A 26,739-nucleotide genomic window follows, 5' to 3' on the forward strand; every position below is an offset into this window, starting at 1 on the left:
TGAGCATCTGCAGCTGACCCCTCCCAACCGCTCAACATGTAGGTAAACGAAAGGTTGAATGAACATGCCGCAAGGCAGTTTTGAGAGAAGTTCCCCTTGCGATCCCGAGCGGCATGCCGATCTTCACCAAAAGGATGGCATGTGATGTGTGTACCATCAATGGCTCCGGTAGTGTCAACAAAGAACTTCGGGTTTTTCGTGATTTCGGGGGGAGGAGGGCTATCTACGTCGGGCAGGCGGACGTATGTCGTATATATCGGTGGCAAGGAGAATGCGAAAAGAACCCGTTTAAAATACCTGAAAGAACATAAGCTTGATACCAGGACAGCAACAATATACGTACTTTGATATTGTTTCATTGGACCGCTGAAAGCGTTCACCAAGATGGCGAATCGAGAGACCCATGACAGACGCATAGAGAAATATAGCAAGCTGCTCTTCTAGCAGTACATGCCTGGAATCTCTGCATCCTGCTTGCCAAAGGAGATTGATGAGCACATAGAAAACGTGCTTGTGGACCCCAAGCTCGCATCTGATGCGTTCAGGGTGTCCAGTGAGAAGTTCGGTGACCCATGCAGTCCCCGACAAAGCAGAGGTATGATATGGCTCTTTGTCATAGTAGGTGTTTGAGTAAGCTTCGAGCGTGGTAGTTGTTGCGTTGAGGACTGTAATGACCGTGCGCATAGCATGCATGGCCATCTGCATGATGCATGCCAGATACTTCTTATCACTCTCCTCTGCATCATTGTCCATATCCTCTGCCTCCACAAGGTCGTATTCGTCCTCGTTAGCATACTCGTCGTAATCAGGATCAAGAGGCATTGTATTGATAGTAGGACAAGGCATACAGTAAGCGTTATCGGAGCGTGACATCTTGTTCAAGCTCCGACGATTAGCAAAGCCAGAACCAAATTCTAACTTGCGCAAATAATGGTGGCCGAACAGACTCTAAGTTCGCACAGCGAACCCCTAGCAGAGAATGCGAATGAGGTAATAAGTTCCCGCGCTTGCAGATTTTCTTGTAGGTGCCTGGACGTTTTCATCTGACATAACCCTCTCTCTACTCCATAGAGTCGGGGATCAAAACCATCGGCAGGGCCCCAGCCGCCCCACTGTCACGGGCATAGGACATGATGCTTCTCGGCAAGACAAGGCAAGCTTAGACTGGTCAAAATCATAGACACTTGTACAATAAACTACGAAATGCAACAATCAAGAACTACGTTGGCAATAGAGTGATACAAATATAATCAGGTCAGTCAACACGGAGCAAGGTCGTAAGTTCGCACAGCAAACCCCTACTCGATACAATAAACCGGTAAAGATACTCGTACACTATCTTCGGACATTCAAAATCAGAACCTCTGAAACCTCACCACCCATGTCTCAGGTGGCTCCCCACCACCCGGAATGAGTATGTTCTTCGCAAATGCTTCATCTTTCATAAGCCCCGCGAACGCAACACGAGATCCAAGCCAATCAACATGGAGCAGTAACCTCTCTCGCTGCATGGACATATGATTTGGCACTAATGCGCTGGGTGCAAATCTCACTGTTGGCCTGGTGCGTGCCGCAGAATTCGAACTCCCCTGCAATGCAGGTTGTATCATTGGGCGACAATCACGTGCTCTGATAAGACTCGCGCGCCTATCGTGTCCAGCGGTGCCCCACTCCGTGTCCGTGAGTGGGCGCTGCAATGCAGCATGGAGGGTAGCGAGAACATCAAGACACGTCAGGCCTTCTTCCCCGGCACTAGGGTCAGGACCGATGTCAAATGTCCAGGGAAAGTCTGGGCTGATGAGCCGTATCTGTCTAGGTCGTTCTGGGGTAAGTGGGACGAAGAGTAGCTCGTACCCGCAGCCTGCATATAAAGATGACAAAGGAAAGGTGAGGGATGTAGGCGGGAAGCGCAGGTCATACATTATTGGCACGAATGGCATCGAGAGAAATGGGTGGGGATAGGCTAACGAGAGAGAAGTATGAGGAACGATGGGGATTACAAATTGTGTCTGAGGCATACCATTTTGGGTTTCATTGACGTTTGATGACACTGTTGGTGGCACAGAATGATCATCTAGAAGAGATATTTAAACACCTTGCAAGTTAGTAAAACCAAGATGCGTACATATGAGCCGCATGTTCTCTTTATCGTGTCGAGTCCTGGCGTGCATATCAACAGCACCTTGGATAAATGGAACGCGAGCGCTACCTTTATATACCAAGCGAGTCAGACCATATGGTGATCATATTTAACGACAAAGAACCCACTATTCCATGGCTGCGAACTGGGGACGTTGTGGTCGACAGGACTTATTGTATCTGGGGATGCTAGCCGAACAAATTGAGCTTGAATTCCAAGTATGACTATGGGAAAAGTGAGTACCTTGTACCGCCAAATTCATGCGTGAGGGGGGTTCATATTGGGGATGTACAGAATAACTTGAAGACTCTAACAACAGCTGAGCAGAGCCGATAGCCATAGAAAATAATCACAGCTCACGGGTATGGGCAGCGTTAACCTGCGGACGATGCGAGGCGATATTGTTTACTACAGCAGCCTCATGCCGTGCAGTTGACTGAGGTGAAGTAACATAGGGAAGCTGCACTGGGGGCTGGGGCCACCCTGCGTAGCGAGCATTGTGAAAAGCTGTAGAAAACATAAGGGAGATGAAGAGGCATTGAGATTGAGAGGATCGGCCGCGTTATATAGTTTCGAGTTGAGAGAGTTCAGCTTGAACTTGAGAGCTTGAGATTCCGCCCGTTTCCTCCAAAGTCCCCAAATAGCATAGCGCATTTTTCCCGTAGGGCAGGGGTACTGTGTCAGCAAAGGCGATGGCGATCTGTCAAAAGCTGTCACAGCGGAAAATCGGTACAATGATCAATCACGTGAGTAAAAACCACGCGAGATCATAGAACATTGTACAATGTAAAGTAACCCCTAAAGTAAAAATCTAGTAATTGAAAACGGTAGCAATTGCAGAAATCCAAAGCACCGGCCAATTGCCTGCATGTCGGAGTAAGGTCAGAAGTTCGCAACACAGATCCTAGGACAAACATTAAGCATAATTTTTACAGCTGTTTGCAGAATACTGTAGCAAAGACACGCGTTGTTTGAACTTCAAATGTCCGATCATCGCGATCGACCTAACCCGGAGCATGTTTTTCTATCCTTTATCCTACAAACCTTGAGTTATTGATCAAGGTTCTATTAAAAACTCTACATGCGATAACCCCTGTGACGTCGGGCATGCGGTATGCCACTAACCCTAACCGACCACGTCTCAGGTGGGATCCAGGCGCTCGCTGCATAGGCCCATGATGCAGTGTCGCGGCGCTAAATGAAAGTTCACCACATGAATCAAACATGAATAGATACCTATCTAGTTTTTGTCGCAGACTTCGAGCTCCCCTTTAACGCAGGTTGTTTCCTTAGGCTATTGCATGCTCCGATAAGACTAGTATATTTATCATCTCCAACAGTGCCCTACTCCGTGTCCATGTGTGGGAGCTGTGATGTACATTTACTCCGAACATTCAGTGTCATAATTTCTGGAACTTCACCACCCACGTCTCAGGGCGCTCCCTACCACCCGGAACAAGTCTTCTCCTCGCAAAAGCCTCATCCTTGACGAGCCCCATGAATGCAACGCTGGATCCAAGCCAGTCGACACGGAGTAGCAGTGGTTCTCGCTGCACTGTGGGTCTAGTCCGTGATGCAGGATTTGAGCTCCCATGTAATGCAAACTGTATCCACAGACGACGGTCGCGTGCTCTGACGAGACTCGCACGTTTATCGTCTCCAGCGGCTCCCCACTCGGTGTCTGTAAGCGGGTACTGCAATGCAGCGTGCAGAGTAGAGAGAACGTCGAGACACGTCACAACCTCTTCTCCGGCACTTGAGCCGATGTCAAACGCCCAGGGAAGGTATGGGCTGATGAGCCGTATCTGCCTAGGCCTCTCTGACGTAAGTGGGACGCGAAGGAATTCGTACCCGCAGCCCGCAAATGGAGATGGAAATGGAAAACGGAGAGAGGTGGGCGAATAGCGCAGGTCGTATATCAATGGCGCGGATGGTGGCGCAAGAAACGGATGGGGGCAGGCTGATAGGAGGTATAAGAATAGATCTATAACTATAGGTCCGCTTAAGGCATACCCTTTTGGATATTGAGGTTTGAAGGCATCGTTTGTCGTGTAGAATGGCCATCTAGGAAAACATATGATTGAACATCTTGCAAGTTAGTAAAATGAAGGAGAACGCGTACATATGAGCCCAGCGTTATCTGTATTATGTTGAGCTGTGGTACGCATCTCAGAAACACCTTGGAGAGACGGAGTATAAGCATCGCCTTTATCACCCAAATTAGGTCGTATCGACAGATAACCCACCATTACATGACCATGGACGAGAAACGTTGCAGTGTTGAGAGTCAACATAACCAATTATATCAGCGGATGCTAACAAAGCAACTTAAGCTTGAAAATAGAACCATAGAAAAGAAAATCACCTTGCGCTCCGGAATTTGTGCAGGGGTGAGTTGCGTAGGGATGAGATTCTAGTGACAAGTAAGCATAGAGTCCGAATAGATTGAGAATTTGAACTACGGCTATTGGTGGTAGTAACCTCATAGGGAGAATGCAAGGAGGTATCAATAGTAAAAGCAACACGGGGAAGTTGTATTGGGGAGCGAACCCATCCTGCGTAGCGAGCATTATGCAAGGCTGGAGGCGAGATGGTGGGTCTAACGGTAACATACTGGTACTGTGAAGGGGGACGAGCTGTAGAAAACATGGGGAGAATGTGATAGTGTATGGAGACTTTGGATGCTCAAGGTATTGTGATGAGGAAGGTTTATATACGTTGGGACGAAAGGGAAAGAGTTCCACAAGTGCTATTTCCGTATCAGTACAGCCACACCCTCGCTCGCCCTCGTTTGGAATGAGCGCTTGATAAAAGAGCTTGGCGACTTACGGGCATTGCCTTGGAAATTTTCGCCAGGTGATTGACCAGAAAGGAATATTGCCATTGGTTTCGCACACCGCTGTAACATTTGAGTGCAAAAAATTCATGTCCAATTACACTGGGGTGCGATAAAGTTGACCTGCATACTGTGCTGCAAGATCTATAACCCATGTCAGTACCGACAACATAAATTGCGGAAAAAACTTGCCTGCATTAGACCTGGCGAGTGGAGTCATAATAGACGTGCAATGCATCTGACTTTCCTTACCTCAACCGAGCGCCAATGGAGCTTTGATGATGAGAGATCCTTCTGGATTAGCTGTACGACATAGCAGAACTGCGGAAATGACACATTGCAACTGGAAGGGGCACTGCAACTTGAAGGGGCATTGCAGTTTGAAGGGGTCGCCTTCTTTCTTTGACAAACACCAAATATGATGAAGGAACCATCCCGAAAAAAAGGATGAGAAACGGAGCTCCTGGTAGCCGATATATAGCCGGCATCCTATATGACGGCCGTACACACTTTTGAATCGCACGCTCCTAAAGGTTGCATCAATCAACGACCTGTCAGATTTGCGTGGCCCATAGTGTGGATGACCGAATACGCCGTCGTCGTCGCAGTTACCTCAACTTTCGGATTGCACTCCTCCAAGGCCCTTCATGACATGCAAGTTCAAGTACGCACTCGCTGAAGCATGCTTGTCTGGTGCTCTGCGGGAGCTAGAAAACCAAAGTCTCGAGCTAAAGCGGCAGGCCCTAGTAAACGCGCCCATAGTATTAGTATCACGTCTCCATTTTGGAGATCCTGATGAGTCAAGCAACAAAACCGGCAATTAGCGCACGTCCCACGACGTCCCAGTAGTAGCGCTGGTGAGGCACCGCGGGTGAGGCTGGAACGTCCGAACTCTTCCTTACGGCATCTTCTGTTACCATTTCCAGGAACATCCGGATCTTGATATATGCAACTAACCATAGGTAAATCTCCGCCGTACCGGCCGCGTGCACAGTGGTCATCTTGACTTTCCATCTAATTCATCCACAATATCAATCAGAAACCTTGATCTACATAGAAGTAGGACAAGCTTTTCATCACGTACATGTCTGATATGCGGCCATGTTGTTGCACATCTTTCTCAGCCGTCTCTCCCCCTAGTTTTCAACTTCCTCCGATGCCTACTCCCAATACTATGGGCTGTTCCTGTTTCAGTGCGAGAAAATAAACAAGGTAGAGTGATTGAAGGAGGAGGCATAGATTCAAGACATAGTTGTGGCGAGTACTACTTGCGGCGTTCAGAAGTGGGTAAAGTAGCACCTAGTATCTGATTTCCTGTTTGAAAAAATTGGAAGGTCATTCGAGGGTTGCCTGGACCTGTGACAGTGCTGTAATCCCACGACCGTTGCATCGTGGGATGCTCTTCTTCAGTACTACTGCGTGCAATGAAGCTCAAAGTTGAAAGTTACGAGCGAGCGTGAAAGATTCAAAATTGGATATTCCAGAACCCGTGACTAACCGAGTCCTCGAGTCCTCGTTGATCGGAAACCTTGCCATACGGGGAGCAATAGCCCCTGTGGCGCGCAGAACCAATTTCATGTCTCGCAATCTAGATAACCGACACATAAAAGGTTTGTCCAGACACGATTATTATGATTGGCTCTTAAAATTCACAATCCACGTCTCAGGTGGCTCTCCCGCACCCGGAATGAGTCTCCTCCTCACAAACGCCTCATCCTTGAAAGCTTGACGAGCCCCCCAAACGCAACACGAGACCCAAAGAAGTCGACAATCTATCATCAAGTAGTCCAACTCTGGGCGATCCCCATGTTTCTGAGCAATGAGAAGGGTGATGGTTTACCAGAGCGGGCAAGCAATCGCTTGAGGATATGTGGAAGAAATAGCCTCAATGGTCGAACTTATCCGGAGGACACGGCCTGGGTGCGCGACCAAACCCCTGGTGTTGAACGTGCAAGAACCGGTGCACCGGGGAGAGGTAACAACATTGACCGACTCGGAGATGATAGGCCATCTTGAAATGAGAAGATGCTGGGATCTGGCACGTCTTCAACGATGAGCAAGAACACTTGCTGAAGTTCTCCTGGCAGCCGATGATAAATGAGAAGTTATTTCGTTTCGACGAGAGGGACGTGTGAATGAGGGACGAACAAGGCATGGATCTTGCGCAAGACGCATGTGACTCCCACCTAGGCAGCGCCTAAGCCCTATAACCTGTGGAACGTGGTGAGTGCGTGCAGTTAGAGGGTGATCGAATGGATAATTGTTGGTCAATGTTGCTCTGTGTTTGACAGGCTGTGTGTTGGGAGTGTCCGCCCGTGCTATTGTATACTATTAATATCAAGACCGTCGGCTGCCAGGTACCTACAATAAGTCTGCCAGCATAGGACAGCATCAACATGCCGAGAAGGTAACATGAATTCAGCTTAGACTGGTCAATTTCGCAAATTATCAATACAATGTTTGTACACTTTCTTCTGGACATTCAAAATCATAGCCTCTGAAACCTCACCACCCAAGTCTCAGGTGGCTCCCCACCACCGGGAATGAGTCTGCTCCTTGCAAATGCTTCATCTTTGATAAGCCCCGCAAACGTAACACGAGATCCAAGCCAATCGACACGCAGCAGCAACCTCTCTCGCTGCACAGGATTCAGTGCTGATACGCCGGGTGCAGACCTCGCTGTTGACCTGGTGCGTGCTGCGGAAATCATTGGGCGACGATCACGTGCTCTCATAAGACTTGCACGTCTATCACGTCCAGCGGTGCCCCACTCCGTGTCCGTGAGTGGGCGCTGCAATGCAGCGTGGAGGAAAGTGAGAATGTCAAGACATGTCACACCTTCTTCTCCGGCACTAGGGTCAGGACCGATGTCAAATGTCCAGGGAAAGTTTGGGCTGATGAGCCGTATCTGTCTAGGCCGCTCTGGGGCGAGTGGGAAGAAGAGCAGCTCGTACCCATAGCCTGCATATGGAGACGACGATGGAAAAGTGAGAGATGCAGGCGGGAAGCGCAGGTCGTATATCAGTGGCATAGATGACATCGAGAGAAGTGGGTGAAGATAAGCTAATAAGAGGTATGAGTCAGAGGAACGATGGGGATCACAAGTTGTGTCTGAGGCATACCATTTTGGGCTTGGTCAACGTTTGATGACATTATTTGTGGTACAGAATGATCATCTAGAAGAAAAATTGAACACCTTGCAAGTTAGTAAAGCCAAGACGCGTACATATGAGCCGCGTGTTCTCTGCATCGAGTTGAGTCGTAAGGTGCATATCAACAGCACCTTGGATAAATGGAGAGCGAGCGCTACCTTTATATATCAGACGAGTCAGGTCATATGGTGATCAGATTCAAGGAGAAAGAACCCACCATTCCATGGCCGGGAATTAAGGATGTTGCGGTCGACAGGACTTATTGTATTCGAGGATGCTAGCCGAACAAATTGAGCGTGATTTCAAAGTGTGATTATGGAAAAGATGAGTACCTCGTACCCCCAAATTCATGCGTGAGGGAGGTTCATATTGGGGATGAACAGAATAACTTGAAGACTCTAACAACAACAGCTGAGCTGAGAGCTGAGAGCTATAGAAGATAATCACAGCTCACGGGTATAGGCGGCGTTAACCTGCGGACGATGCGAGGGGATATCGTTTACTACAGCGTCGTCATGCAATGCAGTTGACAGAGGTGAAGTAACAAGCTGCACTGGGGGGTGGGGCCACCCTGCGTAGCGAGCATTGTGAAAAGATGGAGGTAAGATAGTGGGATTATGGGTAACCCACTGCGAGTGCCAAGGGGGACAGGTTGTAGAAAGCATGAGTGAGATGACGAGGCATTGCGGGGATGGTCTGTTATATAGTTTCACGTTGAGAGAGTCCAGTGTTAGCTGTGATTAGATTCGAACCTGACTGGTCCTAACAACATCGTCGTCACGTCGGACATACACGGATACCTGGAAAGAGCCGAAATCCAAATGCACTTAAAGCTTAATTCCACACAAATCACCGGAACTGAGTACTAGGCGTAATCATTCCAGCACAGCTGCTAACCAATCCAGGATCGTGTTCTCTGATTGGTCACCTATTTCACGAGGCTGGGATTTCCCGACTAACGTTCCGACAGGGTCTAACAACAAAAAGGTATGGTGACTGACCCAAGTCGCTTCCTTTCAATGGGTTATCTGACAACCCGTCCCGTAGCATGAGTGTCCCCACTGAATTTGTGCCTTGCCTGTTAGCATTCCGAAGTAGACCGGTTCCCAACAGGGTGGGAAACACAAGTCCCTGGTGGTGAAGACCTCAACGTTTGTAAGGTAGATCTTCATGTCGTTCTTGGTGACCCGTTGACTCAAGCTTCAAGCTTTCAACCACCGCTCGGTAAGCATATTTCCTCATCATTCTTAAGTCGAAGCTCACCGCCTCGCGCAGACCTACTCTGCGCCGTCCTGCCACGTTCGTGGCACTCCCTCAAATACCCATCACCAAGCCACCCGACCAGTACTCGATATTGATATCCCCGACTTCAACTCCCATAGTGCTACCAGCTCTGACGCCACCAACAGAAATTGCCGCTGCTCCGAATTCTGCTTCCAAGCCCTGCAGCATACACCAATTTGGCTTCCTTATCTTGTGTCCCACCCTCTCCCACAAAAATTGGGTGTGTAGTGTAGTCTCTCCTTGACAGTATCTTGTTATTTACATATCATGAAATTTTAATTATGAATCAAACTTAATTTTTCGTGTCTGGTTGACTGAGTGAGCACTGAGATGAAGATGCAATATACAGATTATGACTGTCGATATTTGACAGGAACATGTATATAGACAGTAGGGTAGTATGCACGAGGTGGGACTACAAGAAAAAATCCAGAATGCAGTGGAAATCATTGAAGAAAAGATATCAAGGCGCCTGCCGCGGTAAGAGTCAACTGGTGGGGAGAGACAACGAGGGAGATGTCGATGACGAACGTGAAGGGGATCCGACACTAGATCTTGACGCGGACATGCTGCCCGGTGGTGATGCGCTGTTCCACCGGTAGCGACGGCACATTCATGGCGAGGCGGGCGTGGAATTGGTGTTAAGGGTTATCGGGAGGATGCAGAGAGGTGGTGTGGTTCATGAGCACTAGGGTTAAAAAAGGCAGAGGATGCTCTTCGCAGAGACTGCGAGCTCGACGAGTAGGACAATGAAGATAACCATACATATAAAAGATTCGTACCTTTCTCTGGCACAGTTTGCGGGGTCCAACCTTTTAGTGGTATAACATGCAGTTTCTGAAACATAGAGAACCGATCTATTTCGGAATGCCACACATCGCTCATCACAGAAGCCTTGATCAAGGGGCAGGACCACTTGGTCCGACCAGGAATGGGTTTCTCTCCCACACCGCACTGCACAGTGCTCTGTACGTCATTCAATCATGTGCCGAAGATGCATGATTGCAATGCGACGACCCGTACTAAGATAAGGGTGGCACAGAAGAACACTAAGCCAAATCGTCCGCGTTGTTTGAACTTCAATATTTAAATGTCCGATGGTCATTCGGCTTCACTGGCACCGCTTGTTCACCAGTGCACCTGTAATCCATACTGACTCTGAGTCACTTGACGCCAACTCAATCTTCTGCCGTAGTGCCACTTCCACCGGTGGCCCCCTCTAAGATATCCCACAGTATCGACGAGATCATACATGAGGCGGGGTGCGTGTACTTCACCAGTTCACTGATCATGTTGCAGCAACGAATTACTAGGAAACTTGAAAATATGCTCTTCTTCAGTGAGGCTTTGAAAAGCTAGCCAGATTGTCGAACGCGATTCAGATTGAGCGCGAGAGTCGAAATCAATTTTAGAAACCTTGCTGCATGCGATAACCCCTGTGACGCGCATGCCAGTCTCACGATCTCAGTAAACAACTTTGTACTTGTCATCCGAACGAAATTATCAGTCTCCGGAACTTTACCGCCCATGTTTCAGGTGGTTGCCCACCGCCCGGAATGAGACTACCCCTCGGAAACGCATCATCCTTGATCCAGTTGATACAGACTCGGAGTAGCAGCGGCTCTCGCTACATGGACCCGTGATGTGATGTCTCGGCGCTAAATGAAAAGTTCGCCACATAAATAGATACCTATCTAGTTTTTGTCACAGATTTTGAGCTCCCCTTTAACGCAGGTTGTTTCCTTAGGCGATTGCATACTCTGATAAGACTAGCACATATATCGTCTCCAACAGTACCCTACTCCGTGTCTGTGCGTGGGAGCTGTGATGGTACATTTTCTCCGGACGTTATAATTTATGGAACTTCATTACCCATGTCTCAGGGGGCTCCCTACCACCCGGAATGAGTCTCCTGCTCGCAAAAGCCTCATCCTTGACAAGCCCCGTGAATGCAACGCTGGATCCAAGCCAGTCGACACGGAGTAGCAGCGGCTCTCGCTGCACCGTGGGTCTAGTCTGTGGTGCAGAATTTGAGCTGCCATGCAACGCAATTTGGATCCATAGACGACAGTTGCGTGCTCTGATGAGACTCGCACGTTTATCGTCTCCAGCGGTTCCCCACTCGGTGTCTGTAAGCGGGCACTGCAATGCAGCGTGCAGAGTAGAGAGAACGTCGAGACACGTCACAACCTCTTCTCCGGCACTTGGGCCGATGTCAAACGCCCAAGGAAAGTATGGGCTGATGAGCCGTATCTGCCTGGGCCTCTCTGACGTGAGTGGGACGCGGAGGAATTCGTACCCGCAGTCCGCAAACGGAGATGATGGTGGAAAACGGAGAGAGGTGGGCGGATAGCGCAGATCGTATATCAATGGCACAGATGGTGGCGCAAGAAACGGATGCGGGAAGGCTGGTGGGATGTATAAGAATCAATCCATAACCACGAGTGCATTTAAGCCGTACCCTTTTGGGTGTTAAGGTTTGATAGCATCATTCGTCGCGTAGAATGGCCGTCTAGAGAAACATACAATTGAACATCTTGCAAGTTAGTAGAACGAAGGAGAACGCGTACATATGAGCCCTGTGTTCTCTGTGTCATGTTGAGTTGTGGTGCGCATCTCAGAAACACCTTGGAGAGACGGAGTATAAGTACCAGCTCTATCACCCAGATTAGGTCATATAATGATCTGAACCCACCGTTCCATGTCCATGAATGAGAGACGTTGCGGGGTTGAGAGTCAGCATGACCCATTGTATCAGCGGATGCTAACAAAACAAATTAAGCTTGAAAGTAGAACCATAGAAAAGGAAATCACCTCGCGCTCCGGAATTCGTGTAGGGGTGGATTGTATACGGATGAGGTTCTAGTAAAAAATGAGCATGGAATCCGAATAGATGTGGAAGTGCAACTACCGTCGGTGGTAACTTCACTATTCGTGGTGGTCGCTTCATGGGGATGACGCGAGAAGGTATCAAAAGTAAAAACAACACGGGGAAGTTGTATTGGGGGTTGGACCCATCCTGAATATCGAGCATTGTGCAAGGCTGGGGGCGAGGTGGTGGATCTGAGAGTAGCATACTGCGAAGGGGGAAAAGCTGTAGAAAACATGGGGAGAAAGTGATAGTGTATGGAGACTTGGGATGTTCAGGGCATTGTGGTCAGGAAGGGATTATATAGTACGTATTCTTAGCCAGGTAATTAGCAGCGCGGTACCATTAGTAGAACAAGTTACGATTAGCAGCGCGGTACCATTAGTAGTTACGATTAGCAGCGCGGTACTATTAGCAGCGCAGCCACTTCTCAGGACAGCGCGCGTTCACACTACAAGCTTGGCATGAATTCCAAATCAGTACGGCACAGGAATGTAGAAAATCACAGCAAGCGTTCCCTTACACTTCATTGACCACAAACGAGATTTTTTTGTGATCGCCATTAGTTTCGGATACTGCTGAGTGTAAAAAAATACACATATTGTTCAATCACACTGGAGTGCGATAAAGTTGACCTGCATACTGTGCTGCAAGATTTATGACCCATATCAGTACCGACAACATAAATTGCAGAAAAAAACTTGCCTGTATTAGACATGGCGAGTGTCATAATAGGCGTACAATGCACCTGCCGTTGCTTCGGTGCTGACTTTTCTTACCTCAACCAAGCGCCAACGGAGTTTTGATGATGAGAGACCCTTCTGGACGTCCGACTAGCTGTACGACATAGTAGAACTGCGGAAATGACACATTGCAACTTGAAGGGGCATTGCAATTTGAAAGTGTCATCTTCTTTCATTCACAAACACCAACTAGGATGAAAGAACCATCCCGAAAAAAAGGGTGAGAAACGGATCTCCCGGTAGCTGATAGCCGGCATCCTATGTATATGACGGCCGTACACTCTTTTGAATTGCATCAATCAACGGCCTGTCAGATTTGCGTGGATAGTGTGTATGACCAAATACATACCGCATCGTCGTCGTCGCATTTACCTAAACTTTCGGATTGCACTCCTCCAAGGCCCTTCATGACATGCAAGTTCAAGTACGCACTTGCTGAAGCATGCTTGTCTGGTGCTCTGCGGGAGCTAGAACACCAAAGTCTCGAGCTAAAGCGGCAGGCCCTAGTAAACGCGCCCATAGTATTAGTATACACGTCTCAATTTTGGAGATCTGATGAGTCAAGCAACAAAACCGGCAATTAGCGCACGTCCCACGACGTCCCAGCAGCTGGTGAGGCAGGGTGGGACTGGAACGTTCGAACTCTTCCTTATGGCATCTTCTGCTACCATTTCCGAAAGCATCCGGATTTTGATATATGCAAACTAACCATCGGAAAACCTCCGCCGTACCGGCCGCGTGCACAGTGGCCATCTTGATTCTCCATCTAATTCATTCACAATCTCGACAGGAAACCTTGATCTAGATAGCAATAAGACAATCTTTTCATCACGTACATGTTTGATATGCCATGTGCTGCACATCTTTCTCAGCCGTCTCTTCCCCTCTCCCACTTTTCAACTTCCTCCGATGCCTCTACTCCCATGGGCTGTTCCTGCTTCAGTACGAGGAAATAAACAAGGTAGAGTGATTGAAGGAGGAGGTATAGATTCAAGACGTAGTTGTGGCGTTCGGAAGTGGGTAAAGTAGCGCCTGGTATCTGATTTCCGGTTTAAAAAAATTAAAAGGTCACTTGAGGGTTGCCTGGACCTGTGACAGTGCGGTAATCCCACGATCGTCATTGTGGATGTACGCGGGACGCTCTTTTTCAGTACTGGTGCGCGCAGTGAAGCTCAAAGTTATGAGCGACCGCCAAAGTTGAACACGAGTTAAAATTGGATACTGAAGTAACCGAGTCCTGGCCTCGGATATCGGAAATATTGCCATATGAGGAGCAATAACCCCTGTGACGCGCAGAATCAATTTCATATCTCGAAACCTCCAAAACCGGTACATAAAAGGTGTGTACATTTCGTCCAGGCATGATTATTATGATAGTCTCTTAAACCTCACAACCCACGTCTCAGGTGGCTCTCCCGCACCCGGAATGAGTCTCCTCCTCGCAAATGCTTCATCCTTGATGAGCCCCCCAAACGCAACACGAGACCCAAGCCAGTCCACACGGAGTATTAGAGGCTCTCGTCGTGTAGGTTGTGCATTTGCATCATATCCAGATCGGGGCCACAAAGCAGGTTTCATATTTAGCCGACGATCGCGCGCTCTGATTAGGCTTGCTTGTTTGTCCTGCGCAGCGGCTCCCCACTCTGTATCTGAGAGTGGACGTTGCAATGCAGCGTGCAGCGCATTGAGGACATCAAGACATGTCACACCCTGTTCTGCGGCATTGGGTTCGGGCCCGATGTTGAATGCCCAGGGAAAGTCTTGGCTGATTAGTCGTATTCTGTTGTGCCGTGCTACCGTGAGTGGCACTCGAAGGAGCTCAGATCCCCATCCTGCATATAAAGATGGTGATGGAAAATAGAGAGAGTCGGGTGGGTATCGCAGATCATATACCAGTTGCGCGCATGGTGCTGCGAGGAGGTAGGCTGATGGAAGGCATCAAGATCAATCCAATCATGATTACAAGCTGGGTTGGACCGCACCTTGTGTGTCCTTATCGATCAGTGAGATTGAATTCTTTGTTCGTCGTGCAGGGTCATCTAGGAAAGTACGCAATTCAACATCTTGGCAGTCGTAACTAAACGAACGGGGACGCTTACGTTTAATCGCATTCTCTTTGTGGTGTCGAGTTGCAGTACGCATCTCAAAAACACTTTGGAGAGATGGATTCTGGTGAGCGCCACCTTTATCATCGAATCAGATTGTATGATAACCGGAATCAACCACGGGAGCCTACCGTTCCACGTGCACGAGTTAGAAACATCGTGATGTTGGTATTCAACTGGCCACATGATACCTACAGAAAAAATGGGTTTAGGGTGAAACGAAGGAGAGGGAAAATACCTTGCGCCCCAGAATTCGCGCGTGGGTGAGTGTCATGTTGAAGATGAACCGAGTAAGGTTCTGATAACGGTTGAGACAGATAGCCACACGTAGAACATGAATAGTTGCTTACGGGTATGAATGGCGTTACCGTCAACGGGACGACGGTTTGACGGGGTGTTGAGGTCAAATGTGACGTGCCGTTCAGCGGGCTTCTTGAACGAAGGCGCAGTGACATGGGGAAGCTGTATTGAAGGGTTGGGCCACCCCTTGTAGCGAGCATTGTGCAAAGCTGGAGGGAAGGTGTTGGGATCAGGGAAATCCCATCGAGGACGAGTTGCAAAATACATGGGGGATGTGGTGTTAGTGTGCGGTAACTTTGGAAGCTGGAGGAGGAGGCATCGTGGTGAAGAAGAGATTATATACCATCAGATAATGGTATGGCAAAGCCCTGCCCGCTTTACTTCAATTGAGTGCAGATATTGGAGGCAACATCCAATCGAACCATGTGAAATCAAGGCTGGCTTGACGTGCTGTGAAAGAAGTTATCCTCCATCATTTTTAACAATATAAATATGGAAAAAGCCTGCCTCTATAACCCAGCGAGTGTAGGTCCTACTGGCCAGCTGAGCACTGCCACACTGCCAGTCTGCCACCCCGATAAACGACACTTTCCTTATATATTCAGCGGTACACAAAACTCTCTGCAAGTGACCAAAACGCGATGAACACACCACCAGCGTTTTCATTTCTGGTATGTCTTCGCCTTCTGCTCGCAGTTCTACCTCTTCCAGGTCAAAATCTCCTCAAACATGACCATCAACTTAGCTCGCCATTGACTTCCAACCTTCGTTGTATGTGCCAAAGCACTGCCAGCCGATTCTATTGCTAATACATGTCAATGCCAGTGAAAGAAGGTCTCTGGCTTCTCGATAACAATATTGATCCATATACAGGAGGATCTTTTCACCATGTATGACATTCAGTGGACCAAATATCATGGACTGACCATCTGCGCCATAGTCTCCTCTCCTACTCTCCGTATTTTCAACCATAGTACCTCCACTCCCAATTATATGGGCTATATCTGATGCTGTAGGAGCATGGGCGCTCCTCCGCATATGGCACGCACGCCAGGGCTTATCGTTTCAAAAGGGTACGAGGCCCAATGTAGAAAACCTCATCACAAGCGTGTACGATTGATCACCATATTTCGAGTACGCACCTAACGCACCGCGCAGCTACTTGCTGAATCCCTACCTCCTCCTTCCATCACTTGCCCTATCCACATCCACATTCGAAAATACCCTTACCCTCCTTGCTCTCATGTTTGCATCGCAAGGTACGTCCCAACGCGTCGCGTCCGTCCAAGTTGGCTCACACGCATTCCTCAATTCCAGGCAAAGTATCTTCTGCACTCCTCGCTATCGCATTCGCAGTTCACCTTACTTCCTCCTCTATCCTTCTACTTCTTCCAATCTTGATGATCCTCGTCTCCTCTCCTGTGTCTCACCTGGCTTCCCCGCGTCCTTTTCATGGCAACCTCAAGCGTATACCGTTCCTCTTTGGTGAGTTCACACTATATTGGCTCGTCCTTGTAGGCGCGGCATGCATTATTACGGGAGGAAGCTGGAGTTGGGTCAGGGCGTCGTGGGGCGCAACGTAAGTCGACTTCCAATTCCTGACAGGTGGTTCATAAACACAGCATCCCAGCCTCACGCTACCAGACCTCACGCCCAACCCTGGTCTTTGGTGGTACTTCTTCACTGAGATGTTCGATCATTTTAGACCATTCTTCCTCATGGTCTTTTCTGTGCGTTCCCATCTCTTCGTATACGCATGCCATCTAACTGCATAGTTAGGTCCACCTTGTCATATACATATTACCTATCTGCATAAAATTCCAGTAAGACATTATTGATAGTATATGCGTGCTAGTCTTCATGGGTTCTGATACACCCCGTCTGTAGACACGATCCCCTCTATGCGGCGTTCCTCCTTATAGGCGTCCTGGGGACGTTCAAAGCGTACTTGACTCTCGCAGACCCAGGCTTGTTCATAAGCATGATATCGATCTTCCCTGAAGTGCATGGCTGTAAGTCCCCTTCCCTCCTACAACCCTGCCCCCTCTCGTATTCACTTTAATCGCATTCTTCCAGACCTCCGACATCCCATCATCACTACACTCCTCCACCTACACGCTGCGCTCCTCCTCCCGCTTCAACATGTACTCTGGGTGAGCGAGGGCCGTGGGAACGCGAATTTTTACTATGCTGCGAGTCTTGTTATGGGTATGGCAGGTGGTGCAGGGCTTGTGGATGCATGCTGGGCGGGCATGCGGATTGCTGTGGGAGATGCAAAAGAATGGGTTGAGGAAAAGGTAGATGGTGAGAAAGGCAAGGATGAGGGCAAGGTGGTATGGTGGGAGGTGGTACAACAATGAGGAGTGAAGAATTATTCGAGGCTTGTTGCTGTTTTGCGTACATATTTTGAAAGTGCCAGATCTGTATACCCAGATCCGAGTCGGCAGTGACTGTTTGCCATAATTTGGGTCACTCTCCTACGCACTCGGCCGAACAACTTCTTTTTGTGCACAGTAACGTCACCTAATTGCCTCCAGGCTCACCGTGAAGGACTTAGCTCAGTTGGCTCGAGGCTTTACTCGTGGGAGATCGGTACAGTGTCGCACACATTTGAGCGCTGAGCAGTGGCCGAGGTGGGAATTTAGCCTATGTGCTCATAGGATGTTCAGTTTCAGAGGTGAGTGTACTTGTCATTTATAATTAGTCGTTTCCGGAGACACAAGGATGTTTGAGATTTTTTTGGATTACAGTGCTTCTGATTCAAAAGTCCAAGGCGCCCTCTTGTTCCATTCTTGTGCGGTCGTTATTTATTGGATCGACTGTCGCATCTGGTTGGCAGGGCTTAACTTAGTCTCCCATAGACAGACCTACAGAAAGCAGACGGTCGTCCCTTCGGTAAAGCGCACTCATCGGAGTTCTGAAGTACTACTCACTACTTGTACAACGTCTCCTTCATATTGTTCCACATGAACGATGCAAGTCGCCTCTCTCCTAATGCGAGGGATTGATGGTTATAGCACGTTTCGTGGTATGACAACGATGAAACAAGACCTCGCTTCGGCCTGTCAGCGTGACAGAACTTGATCAGTGAGGGATACAGTCTTTTGATCAAGACAATAAAGGTCACTCGCGATGTCTATGATGCCGGTATTAATACAAACGCAGAATGCAGATGCTGATATCTTAACTTTATGGTGAGCATCCCCACTCTGAACAACATCAAAAATTTTGATCAACCACCCACAAACCCCTCTCACCCCAGCTCCCCGCCCTCTTTAAATTCGGCCGTATTCCCAATCCTCCAGCAAGCAGTACATCTGCGTTTGAAGATCTGAAAGCCTGACCTCCCAGCTGATATTGAAACCTTGGTGTCGAAGATGCCTGAGGCCCTCCCACACCCAGCTTTGGCAGTTCCATCTGGGGTCATGACGCGCGATAGGAATGCTTGCTAAATGTCGCTCCATCAGGGTTAGCTGATGCGCAGCTACTTTTCCAATGGCGAAGCTTCCGCGCCATGCATCTGGGTTTGGGTAAGGTTGGTTGCGTCTGAAATCTATGGTGTAAGTGTCCATGTTTCCTAGGATGTGGTATGTGTTCCCGATACCAGGAGCGGTTGGGATATAGATCGCCCAGTGAAGTGGGTATGGCTGTAGGGGCTCTTTCTGCCCTTGCCAGAATTGGACGACTTCGACGTTAAAGTACATGACTGGGGCAGGCATATTACAATATGGCTGCGGGATTCGGTAAGTTGCAGTTCGAACGACGCTGGATTGTGCTCACCGAGATTGACTGAGCAAGGACGGAGGAATGTGGGGTTTAAGTTCGCGGATGACCCAGATTTATACCCAAGCCCTGGTAATTTTGTTTGGCGAGTGGCTCTGACGTGTGGGTGCAACATGTCAGAATGTGAATGTGGTGGGCGCTATGGGTGAACTACCAATTGCTGCTCCCGGCATACAATTAATAGCCCAATCAAATGAATTGTCGGCGTTGCTTCTTTTAAATGATTCCCGTTATCGCACAGCCAGCGCACGGTGTTCTGGGCCTCTAAGATTAAAGAAGCGCCCTGAACTCGGGAGGAACATCTGCAAGTCTTCGTAAATGACATGTTGTCACCATTTCTCGTCGATGACAGGTCAGTACAGTCAGACTACCGTTTGGAGTTGAGTTGAAACCATGACCAGTACTTGGTACGTCACCGAATTGGGCGTAGCTATTTTGACACTGCCGTGTCTGCCGCGATTGTGGCGGGCCCAAAGATGCCCCGTCAAATCGGATCTCATCATAAACCCAGTCCCAGCTCAACCCCAGATACATTCTATACTAGGTTACTGTCGTCCCGACGGTCTTGTACAATTACTCAGAAATATGACGCAGCAGGTTGAGTATATTGCTCCCTGGACCCTCTCACCTTTATATGCACATCGTGACATCCTGCCTTTCCACCTCATCACCCCCAGAGAGTGATAAAAGAATTGCCTGGATTTGTAGGTTAGATGGTCCACATCGCACAACGAAACAAGTCGAACAAATGCACTAGCCAGAACAGACTCGGATTACACGGTAAGAAGTCACTAGTGCATTGCAATAAATTTCAGATACAAGACATGCATCAGAATAACAATTCAACGAAGCGCAAGACCGTGCAAACGACCAGCATGCTGAAATCATTGACGCGGCGGTCATGATGCGGCATAATTGACTCGGAGGCTTGACGCGACATGGACATGGGGCGGACGTGACACGGTGCTCCGAAGCAGCACACTGCTGATCGAGAGCTCTGAGCCAATTTCCGTGGCATCAGACCTTCGATGGCTGGCTAAAAAGCAGTTAGACCGCAAGTTGATAACACCTGTTTCTGCAGATAATTTATCTCGAACCCTATTCATACAAGTAGAAGTTAAAGTACAGTCAGATATTTTGGCGTTCCCCATGAGGCCTAGAGCTCGAGTGACAGAGCCACCATCCGAAACAAGACAGTACGAAAAGTATTTATATCAGGCTGAATGTATGAATCGCTATTTTAGCCAGGAGGATGTATCATTCTCCCTGCATGCAGTCTGCAAAGTCTGCATAGGATAATGCACCGGGATTTCCGTTTCAACTGTCCCGGGAACAACCGAGAGGAATTTTTGAGTATCTTTATTGATTGCGATGCGAATAAACACCATGTAGAAGGCAATCGAGATGATCGGATTAATCTAGTTGACTAAAGCTCAATGATTTGTACATCGAGTGTTGATAGTGGAATTACCAAATCTCCTATGACATACGTGCCATTGTTCGAAAGGGCAAGACATATTATCGCAGAGAAGGTGGTCGCAGAGTATAAAGCAGCAGCATCCACAAGCACGCGCACAATAGGCCTTATACCCCTCCTGGTACGAGTTGTAGAGACATTGCGTTCGATCGTCCAGATGCGGTATGCCAGCAATCCTACACATATTTGAGTTCACAAGTGTCTCGATATGGCGCTTACGCAGAAATGTACTCACCTGAACTGACCAAATTGGTTGCAAAGGTAAAGACAATGAACGCCGCGACCCAACGTCCAGTCTGGTTAGTGAAGACACTTTCGGCATTACTAGCCAGTGAAAGGTCGTAGACCATATAACTCCCACACACTTCGAAACAGATTGAACGTCAGAGCACACACTTTCAGAGTATAATGGCAACCAAACCTGCAATTGCACACCACATCATGCATGGTAGGATGGCAACCCGGACAGATTGCCAAACGACGTAACATCGATAGACCTTTTTGTCAGAAAGGGAATTTCTATAAGCTATGAGGGTTTCGAGTTGGCAGGTGAAGTTTTGATCCTACCACTACCCCGTCGGCAAGCAGAGTTTGCATGAGAATCACCGTAGTCTTGACCACATACGTCTTTTGGGTATAGTCTGCGAAGAATGCCGCTGGGCCGCCTGGGAAAGTATTACGATACTTCACCAGTCCATCTTCGACCCGAATAATGTCTATGACCATGTGCTTGGGAGTCTTCAGTAGATGTTGTCAGATTCAAGTGACGAAAACCTAACCATAGTACTCAGTAAAAACAGAAAGACAGCAACCGCAGCGATTGGCCGATTGACGTCCCTCATGCGTTTTTTATAGGTGAATGTCCAGATTGTACCTATAAACATGAGAACTGAAAAGCCTGAAAAATGTCAGTTTGGTGGGCATGAAGCGAATACACTTATTACAACACTCGCCATATAAGATCCCTTCCAGAACTGTTGACATGATGGCAGCGGCATCGAGCGGCATGCCAGTGTCTGTTGAAGCCATGGCGAAAATGATACCTTCAAGTTGGGTATATAAGACGGTGCGGGTAGCATCGCTAGCACCTACGTTATATAATGCTACGAAGTGGCTATAGATAACTTTAATATCAGCCTCCTCGGAACCACATAAGTAGATGCGCAGTGATGTTGATCGTGAACAACGGCATGATACGCCCGGTCGTGGAAATCAGAAGTCCTCACTAGTGTGTCACTATGATTCGTTCTTATCTCCCATAAGCTCAAACCCGAGCAAGCGAAAGTCCTTGAAAGATGCAGAATAAGCCGAGGTGGGTTGAGTTGAGGTGTGTTTGGCCACCTGCGTTGGTCAGCGGTTATACTTAGTCCCGGAAGGTTTAAAATACTTCGATGACTTGATCGGGCAGAAAAGGGACCGAACAGTACTTACGAACTCGCCGCCTCAGAATGATAGGATTGCGATGATATCATGGTCATATTTTACGGTCTTTGCGACGCTGGAACGCCAATCCACTGTAGCTCATTTCGACAGCATCTAGTCGTGTGTGAGCGCGTCGATGGGAGGTTTCTGTACAGTCACAAGCCATATGGGTCCCACGCACTTCAAAAACAACTTGAACGTCAGAGCACACACTTTCTGAGTATAATGGCAACCAAACCTGCAATTGCACACCACATAGTGCACGGTAGTATTATAAACCCGATAGATTGCCAAACGAGGTAACATCGATGAATCTTTTTATCGGAAAGGGGACTTCTATAAGCCACAAGGATTTTAAGCTGGCAGGGAAAGAAATTGATCCCACCACTACCCAGTCGGCAAGCATAGTTTGCGTGATATTCGCCACATTCCTGGCCATGAACATTTTTTGTTTGACGTCTGCAGAGAATGCCGCTGGGCCGCCTGTTAAATGTGTCACGAAACTTCACCAGCCCATCTTCGACACGAATGATTGATTACGTGCTGGGGAGCCTTTAGTAGATGGCATCGGAATCGAGCAGCGAAAACCTAACCGTACATACGAGGGAAAAGCATATGACGAGACATGTCCAACATAGGGTCTACGACCCCAAAGGACTGATTCTGACGCAAAAATATAACCGTGCTACTCAGTGAAACCGGTAAGATGACAACGGCAGCGACTGCCGATTGACGTCCCTCGTGTGTTTTTTTGTAGGTGAGTGCCCAGATGCTACCCATAAACATGAGAACTGAAAAACCTGAAAGATGCTAGTTTGGTGGGCATGAAACAGGTACACTCATTGAATCACTTACTGTATAATATACCTTCCAAAGCTGTTGACATGATGGCAGCGGCATCCAGCGGCATGTCAGGTCTGTTGAGCCCATAACAAAAATGGGTGCACGAATCTACAGAAACTTAGTATCCTAGTAAGTGGTGTCGGACCACGGCCGTTCGAGTCAATATAAACCGCACAGAATTTTACAACGTACTGTGAGGTGGTTCATCGCTGCATGAGTCCATATATATATATCTCATCGACCAGCTGCAATAAATTTAGAAAGATTTGTTTTTGTCAATGCCGGCCGCGGCAGGCGCGGCACAACCCTTTTCACCCCGCCTTCTCACACTATTCAGAGGTCGAATCACACCTGAGTGGATCGTGTGCCTTAAGTATCTTTGACCGTACATCCAACTCTACATAATTTCTATGGTACATACACAAACCATCCCTTCATAGCACAGCTATTACTGTTAACCGCACCAAAAAATCCAGCGGATATATCCTCCATGAAAACGACCTCAAAACGCAGTCGTCGAGTCCACCTCGATCGTAGGCACGATAGAAGCGATGAACTTTAAGAACACCACAAGGTAGAAGTCCACGCGCATGCCCTCCACTTCCTCTTCTTCCACTGGGGTCTTGACGCCCTCCTCCTTTGCGCCCTTGCGCCCGAAACCCCATTTCTTCTTCCCGTCCTTGTCTTGGTGCTTGCCAGAATTCTTCCGTGCAGCTAGCTGCTCTTCTACCACACCCTGCATTCATGCGCTCGATGACTTTCTTCATCACACTTGCATGTTTGCAGGGATGTACGGAAGCTGCTTGGAGTGTTGAGGAGTGTGGGAAGGCTTCGATGGTGACGGTCTTGAGAGCATGGTCTGCTGAGATATCTTGGAAGATTTGCGATGGTGTTAAAGGCGTGCGATTCTGAATCACAAAACATGAGCGGGAAAACACGTTTACGAAGCGATGGAGACAAACCTCGTCATAGCCGAGCAGCCAGATCCGGGGAGTTTGGTAATACTTGTCGTATGTGATCATCACGTCATATGTTCGTACTTGTAGGAGATTGCCATTTGCGACCCCAATTTGTCTGCGCATCTTGTCTAGGATCGGGCTTGAACAACAATCGAAGAGCACTCACGATGCATCGATGACGCCACCCGCCTTGGGCACAACCGGTGCCGCCGTAGCTTCATCTTCGCCGTCCTCCAGCCCCTCTTCTTCCATGTCAGGGATATCATCTAGATCCGGGGTCTCTCCCACCGTAGCGCCCGTCTCCGATGCAATCGACACATCTGCCATCGCGCTCGCCAGTCCATCACCATCCAAGTCTGGGATATCATCGATCTCGCCTAGGTTCGCAGCAGAGTCCACTGTGGCCCCTCGGCCTGCATGCGTTTCTACCCACTCATCGGCAGCGCCCGAAGAATCCCCGAAGGAGAGAAGTCGCTCGGCGTCTTCATCGGCGTCTGTGTAAGCCAGTGATGTGGCTCGTCGAAGGCAGGGGACGCCACGAGTGACGAGATATTGTTTCTCAGCGGGGAGGTAATCGCGGGCTTTGGACGCGTCGCCTTTTTCCCTGAAGTATGGGGGTGTGGTTTGAGGGACTATATTGAGGTTGAAGAACTGGTTGCACGTACCACGTCCATACTGGGAACTTGTATGATAGAAAGTCTCCTGCTGCTACAAATTCCTCTGAAAGCAAGATTGGGATACTTGTAGTTAATGATTGGTGATGCAATACGTACCGGGGGTTATACGTCCGTGCTCTTTGAACTTGCTTTCTTTGAGGACCTGGGCATTACTTAGACTTAGCGATGGTCAATTGCGATGGCACGCACTGGGCTGAGATAGTCGCGAACGGCCCAATATTGTTGCTAGAAAGGATCTTGAGCCATCTCCAAGCACCATGTTGCTTCAGTACGAACCTGAATAGCATGCATAGTAATTTGTGGTATGCTTCGTCTGGAGAATACTGGGAGATGAGAGGGAGAGCAAACGACGAACCCTTGCCGCAATCAGTACTACATCGACCGTACCTAATCCGGAAACCAATGATCACGAGGCACGCGACTGGGGTACTGACTCCTGACACCTTACTGTAACCGCACCTCAGTTGTGCCAGGGCCGTGAGCCAGGTATATTGTCAACATCCTTCTAATGGCTAGCATCGACCCCGCATAAAAGCAGCTCATCACCAAAAACAAAAACAAATCTCGTAGATACTCAACGAAGCAGCCAATTATGCCGAAGCCTTGTCGGATTTTTTGGAGCTCCTCTCCTTCTCCTTCTCCCTCTTCTCCTTCTTATCCCTCTTCTTCTCTTTTATCTCATCGTGAGTCGGTGGAGGATCGACATCCATCGTCGACGCCTTAATATCAGCAACTGGTTCCGTGTCGTGCTTCTTTTTCTTCTTCTTCTTTTCCACGGGCGCAACAGACGGAACGTCTGTAGGTGTTACGTCAACGTCCATGTCGTCCTCCGGGACCTTTTCTGACTTGTCTCTTTTCCGCTTCTTGGTTTTTGTCTCTCCCTCGGTCTCGACTGGCGTAGAAGATGGATCCGAGGCGTCATTCGTTGGTTTTTCTTCGACTTTGTCCTTCTTGCTCTTCTTTTTCTCCTTCTTATCTTTCTTACCTGTGCCTGAATCTACGGGCTCATCGTCCCTCTTCCGCTTCTGTGATTTCGACTGGCTCTCGTCGCTTTCCTTGTCCTTGGTCTCCTGACTCTCTAAATTCTCGCCCTCGACAGCAGCTTTCCGCTTTTCCTTGTCCTTCTTCTTGGACTTCTTTTCCTTGTCTCCTGGAGTCTCGGTCAGTGCTGGGGTATCGTCGACAGTAGACTCTACAGCGTCCTCAGAGGACTTTTTATGTTTCTTGTCCTTTTTCTTCTTGTCCGTTTTTTGAGGTGATGGAGATGAAGGCGCAGATAATGGCTCGACAATAATGACATTTTCTGATGCCTTGTACGAGTCAAATACCGTACTATAATAACGAATTACACGTACTCACCTTTGTGTCCTTGGCTTTTGAATCAGACTTTGACTTTTTCTGGGATTTGATCTCAGTTGTTTTCGGTGCTGGGTCTGATTCTTTTGGGGGCTGAGCCTCTATTGGTTTAGGTGGTATTACTGACGGCTCTGGTGGTGTTACAGTTACAGGCGACATGCGCTGAGGTGTGCCCAATGGAGTTCCGTTGGCACCAGTGGCCTGGTAACGCGTTGGTGGTCGCGGCTGGTATCCCCCATTGCCTTGGAATCTACCGTATCCATTCTCTCGAGGTGCCGCCCCCCAGCTCCCGGCCTGCTCACATGAAAAAACTATCAAACACGCAGGGATAGAGAACTCACAGATCTAGGACCCTTGTACAAAGTTTTCTGATACTTCTCTGCTTCTGTTACGCACGAAGTGTGTCCCTGGTACTCAGCAGGAGTGTGGAATGTGGTCGAGCAGTCGATACAGTCGAAGGCTGCATGGCAGAAACCGTGGTGTTGGTTGAGTTTTGGTTTTTTTACGACGTCACTGCAGCCTGGGTAGTTATGGGTGCAGACATTAGAGTTAGTGTAACTCGAGAAATGAATGAGAGCAGATACGAACTGTGACATCTGTGGACCATGCGTTTAGATCATACATATGGATTGCGAAAAAAAGAATGGATAGCGTACTGGAATGATACCATTGAGATAGAGGTCTCTTATTGTGTTAGAGCTACTGACTTTTTTCGTGCTCGCGTAGACCTAGGCAATCTTATGCCAGGCGTCTGAACTCGAGATTGAAGAAACAGAAAAAGATGTTGAGTGTC

The 26,739-nt window shown here is 48.5% G+C and overlaps 11 protein-coding genes across 11 annotated transcripts; 1 reads left to right on the top strand and 10 right to left on the bottom strand.

Annotated features, from left to right (window-relative positions):
* Window positions 1-1,355: 1,355 nt before the first annotated feature.
* On the bottom strand, window positions 1,356-2,837 carry F5147DRAFT_839008 (uncharacterized protein; the record flags this gene model as incomplete). Its single annotated transcript, XM_041444188.1, has 6 exons — window positions 2,501-2,837; window positions 2,384-2,449; window positions 2,269-2,328; window positions 2,126-2,209; window positions 2,021-2,074; window positions 1,356-1,963 (listed from the first exon to the last, which is right to left on the bottom strand). Exons 1-6 carry the CDS (start codon window positions 2,658-2,660, stop codon window positions 1,356-1,358), a joined length of 1,032 nt encoding a protein of 343 aa, XP_041289796.1. The 5' UTR covers window positions 2,661-2,837.
* Window positions 2,838-3,427: 590 nt separating this feature from the next.
* Window positions 3,428-4,989, bottom strand: F5147DRAFT_314507 (uncharacterized protein). Its single transcript, XM_041429181.1, has 5 exons — window positions 4,506-4,989; window positions 4,387-4,455; window positions 4,263-4,319; window positions 4,154-4,204; window positions 3,428-4,100 (listed from the first exon to the last, which is right to left on the bottom strand). The coding sequence occupies exons 1-5, from the start codon at window positions 4,750-4,752 to the stop codon at window positions 3,541-3,543; spliced, it is 984 nt and encodes a 327-aa protein (XP_041289797.1). The 5' UTR covers window positions 4,753-4,989; the 3' UTR covers window positions 3,428-3,540.
* Window positions 4,990-7,384: 2,395 nt separating this feature from the next.
* F5147DRAFT_314536 (uncharacterized protein) lies at window positions 7,385-8,158 on the bottom strand. Its single transcript, XM_041429182.1, has 2 exons — window positions 8,099-8,158; window positions 7,385-8,039 (listed from the first exon to the last, which is right to left on the bottom strand). The coding sequence occupies exons 1-2, from the start codon at window positions 8,127-8,129 to the stop codon at window positions 7,465-7,467; spliced, it is 606 nt and encodes a 201-aa protein (XP_041289798.1). The 5' UTR covers window positions 8,130-8,158; the 3' UTR covers window positions 7,385-7,464.
* A 3,102-nt stretch (window positions 8,159-11,260) lies between these two features.
* F5147DRAFT_639738 (uncharacterized protein) lies at window positions 11,261-12,178 on the bottom strand (the record flags this gene model as incomplete). The annotated part of the gene is made up of 4 exons (XM_041433013.1): window positions 12,108-12,178; window positions 11,983-12,039; window positions 11,874-11,924; window positions 11,261-11,820 (listed from the first exon to the last, which is right to left on the bottom strand). Exons 1-4 carry the CDS (start codon window positions 12,160-12,162, stop codon window positions 11,261-11,263), a joined length of 723 nt encoding a protein of 240 aa, XP_041289799.1. The 5' UTR covers window positions 12,163-12,178.
* Window positions 12,179-14,285: 2,107 nt separating this feature from the next.
* On the bottom strand, window positions 14,286-15,965 carry F5147DRAFT_709075 (uncharacterized protein). The gene is made up of 7 exons (XM_041438172.1): window positions 15,937-15,965; window positions 15,480-15,879; window positions 15,368-15,427; window positions 15,261-15,320; window positions 15,124-15,207; window positions 15,007-15,063; window positions 14,286-14,949 (listed from the first exon to the last, which is right to left on the bottom strand). The coding sequence occupies exons 2-7, from the start codon at window positions 15,694-15,696 to the stop codon at window positions 14,393-14,395; spliced, it is 1,035 nt and encodes a 344-aa protein (XP_041289800.1). The 5' UTR covers window positions 15,697-15,879; window positions 15,937-15,965; the 3' UTR covers window positions 14,286-14,392.
* A 105-nt stretch (window positions 15,966-16,070) lies between these two features.
* Window positions 16,071-17,789, top strand: F5147DRAFT_581649 (PIG-U-domain-containing protein; the record flags this gene model as incomplete). The annotated part of the gene is made up of 9 exons (XM_041431611.1): window positions 16,071-16,200; window positions 16,255-16,319; window positions 16,370-16,539; window positions 16,588-16,688; window positions 16,747-17,008; window positions 17,060-17,159; window positions 17,209-17,252; window positions 17,317-17,441; window positions 17,506-17,789. 9 exons carry the CDS (start codon window positions 16,071-16,073, stop codon window positions 17,787-17,789), a joined length of 1,281 nt encoding a protein of 426 aa, XP_041289801.1.
* A 915-nt stretch (window positions 17,790-18,704) lies between these two features.
* F5147DRAFT_581540 (uncharacterized protein) lies at window positions 18,705-19,133 on the bottom strand (the record flags this gene model as incomplete). Its single annotated transcript, XM_041431603.1, has 1 exon — window positions 18,705-19,133. The coding sequence occupies one exon, from the start codon at window positions 19,131-19,133 to the stop codon at window positions 18,705-18,707; it is 429 nt and encodes a 142-aa protein (XP_041289802.1).
* Window positions 19,134-20,575: 1,442 nt separating this feature from the next.
* Window positions 20,576-21,805, bottom strand: F5147DRAFT_709108 (uncharacterized protein; the record flags this gene model as incomplete). The annotated part of the gene is made up of 7 exons (XM_041438173.1): window positions 21,643-21,805; window positions 21,469-21,587; window positions 21,257-21,418; window positions 21,111-21,186; window positions 20,925-21,053; window positions 20,684-20,865; window positions 20,576-20,630 (listed from the first exon to the last, which is right to left on the bottom strand). Coding segments are annotated over exons 1-7 (799 nt in total), but the record flags the coding sequence as incomplete, so codon positions are not given.
* Window positions 21,806-22,163: 358 nt separating this feature from the next.
* On the bottom strand, window positions 22,164-23,021 carry F5147DRAFT_655307 (uncharacterized protein; the record flags this gene model as incomplete). The annotated part of the gene is made up of 5 exons (XM_041433964.1): window positions 22,164-22,258; window positions 22,325-22,349; window positions 22,497-22,594; window positions 22,714-22,902; window positions 22,967-23,021. 5 exons carry the CDS (start codon window positions 23,019-23,021, stop codon window positions 22,164-22,166), a joined length of 462 nt encoding a protein of 153 aa, XP_041289804.1.
* Window positions 23,022-23,456: 435 nt separating this feature from the next.
* F5147DRAFT_812289 (putative E2-like enzyme) lies at window positions 23,457-25,268 on the bottom strand (the record flags this gene model as incomplete). Its single annotated transcript, XM_041443470.1, has 8 exons — window positions 24,867-25,268; window positions 24,780-24,815; window positions 24,687-24,732; window positions 24,579-24,633; window positions 24,080-24,517; window positions 23,917-24,028; window positions 23,713-23,862; window positions 23,457-23,690 (listed from the first exon to the last, which is right to left on the bottom strand). The coding sequence occupies exons 1-8, from the start codon at window positions 24,879-24,881 to the stop codon at window positions 23,457-23,459; spliced, it is 1,086 nt and encodes a 361-aa protein (XP_041289805.1). The 5' UTR covers window positions 24,882-25,268.
* A 582-nt stretch (window positions 25,269-25,850) lies between these two features.
* On the bottom strand, window positions 25,851-26,736 carry F5147DRAFT_314834 (uncharacterized protein). Its single transcript, XM_041429183.1, has 3 exons — window positions 26,535-26,736; window positions 26,288-26,466; window positions 25,851-26,240 (listed from the first exon to the last, which is right to left on the bottom strand). The coding sequence occupies exons 1-3, from the start codon at window positions 26,551-26,553 to the stop codon at window positions 25,923-25,925; spliced, it is 516 nt and encodes a 171-aa protein (XP_041289806.1). The 5' UTR covers window positions 26,554-26,736; the 3' UTR covers window positions 25,851-25,922.
* Window positions 26,737-26,739: the final 3 nt, after the last annotated feature.

The sequence above is a fragment of the Suillus discolor genome (assembly GCF_016758755.1).
Source record: "Suillus discolor strain FC423 chromosome Unknown F5147scaffold_51, whole genome shotgun sequence".
NCBI lineage: Eukaryota > Fungi > Basidiomycota > Agaricomycetes > Boletales > Suillaceae > Suillus > Suillus discolor.

What these genes read in the sequence shown, in the direction of transcription:
- F5147DRAFT_709075 (XM_041438172.1), bottom strand. Translation starts at nt 15,696, where the DNA reads ATGTATTTTGCAACTCGTCCTCGATGGGATTTCCCTGATCCCAACACC. An exon ending in TAACTCGTGCACGTGGAACG is followed by an intron (nt 15,208 to 15,260) that starts GTAGGCTCCCGT and finishes TCGATGATAAAG; the next exon opens with GTGGCGCTCACCAGAATCCA. An exon ending in GATCGATAAGGACACACAAG is followed by an intron (nt 14,950 to 15,006) that starts GTGCGGTCCAAC and finishes GCCTTCCATCAG; the next exon opens with CCTACCTCCTCGCAGCACCA.
- F5147DRAFT_314834 (XM_041429183.1), bottom strand. An exon ending in TGTACAAGGGTCCTAGATCT is followed by an intron (nt 26,241 to 26,287) that starts GTGAGTTCTCTA and finishes TCATGTGAGCAG; the next exon opens with GCCGGGAGCTGGGGGGCGGC.
- F5147DRAFT_314507 (XM_041429181.1), bottom strand. Translation starts at nt 4,752, where the DNA reads ATGTTACCGTTAGACCCACCATCTCGCCTCCAGCCTTGCATAATGCTC. An exon ending in TCGTCCATGGTCATGTAATG is followed by an intron (nt 4,320 to 4,386) that starts GTGGGTTATCTG and finishes CGTCTCTCCAAG; the next exon opens with GTGTTTCTGAGATGCGTACC. An exon ending in AGATAACGCTGGGCTCATAT is followed by an intron (nt 4,205 to 4,262) that starts GTACGCGTTCTC and finishes ATGTTTTCCTAG; the next exon opens with ATGGCCATTCTACACGACAA.
- F5147DRAFT_314536 (XM_041429182.1), bottom strand. Translation starts at nt 8,129, where the DNA reads ATGTCATCAAACGTTGACCAAGCCCAAAATG. An exon ending in CGTTGACCAAGCCCAAAATG is followed by an intron (nt 8,040 to 8,098) that starts GTATGCCTCAGA and finishes ACCTCTTATTAG; the next exon opens with CTTATCTTCACCCACTTCTC.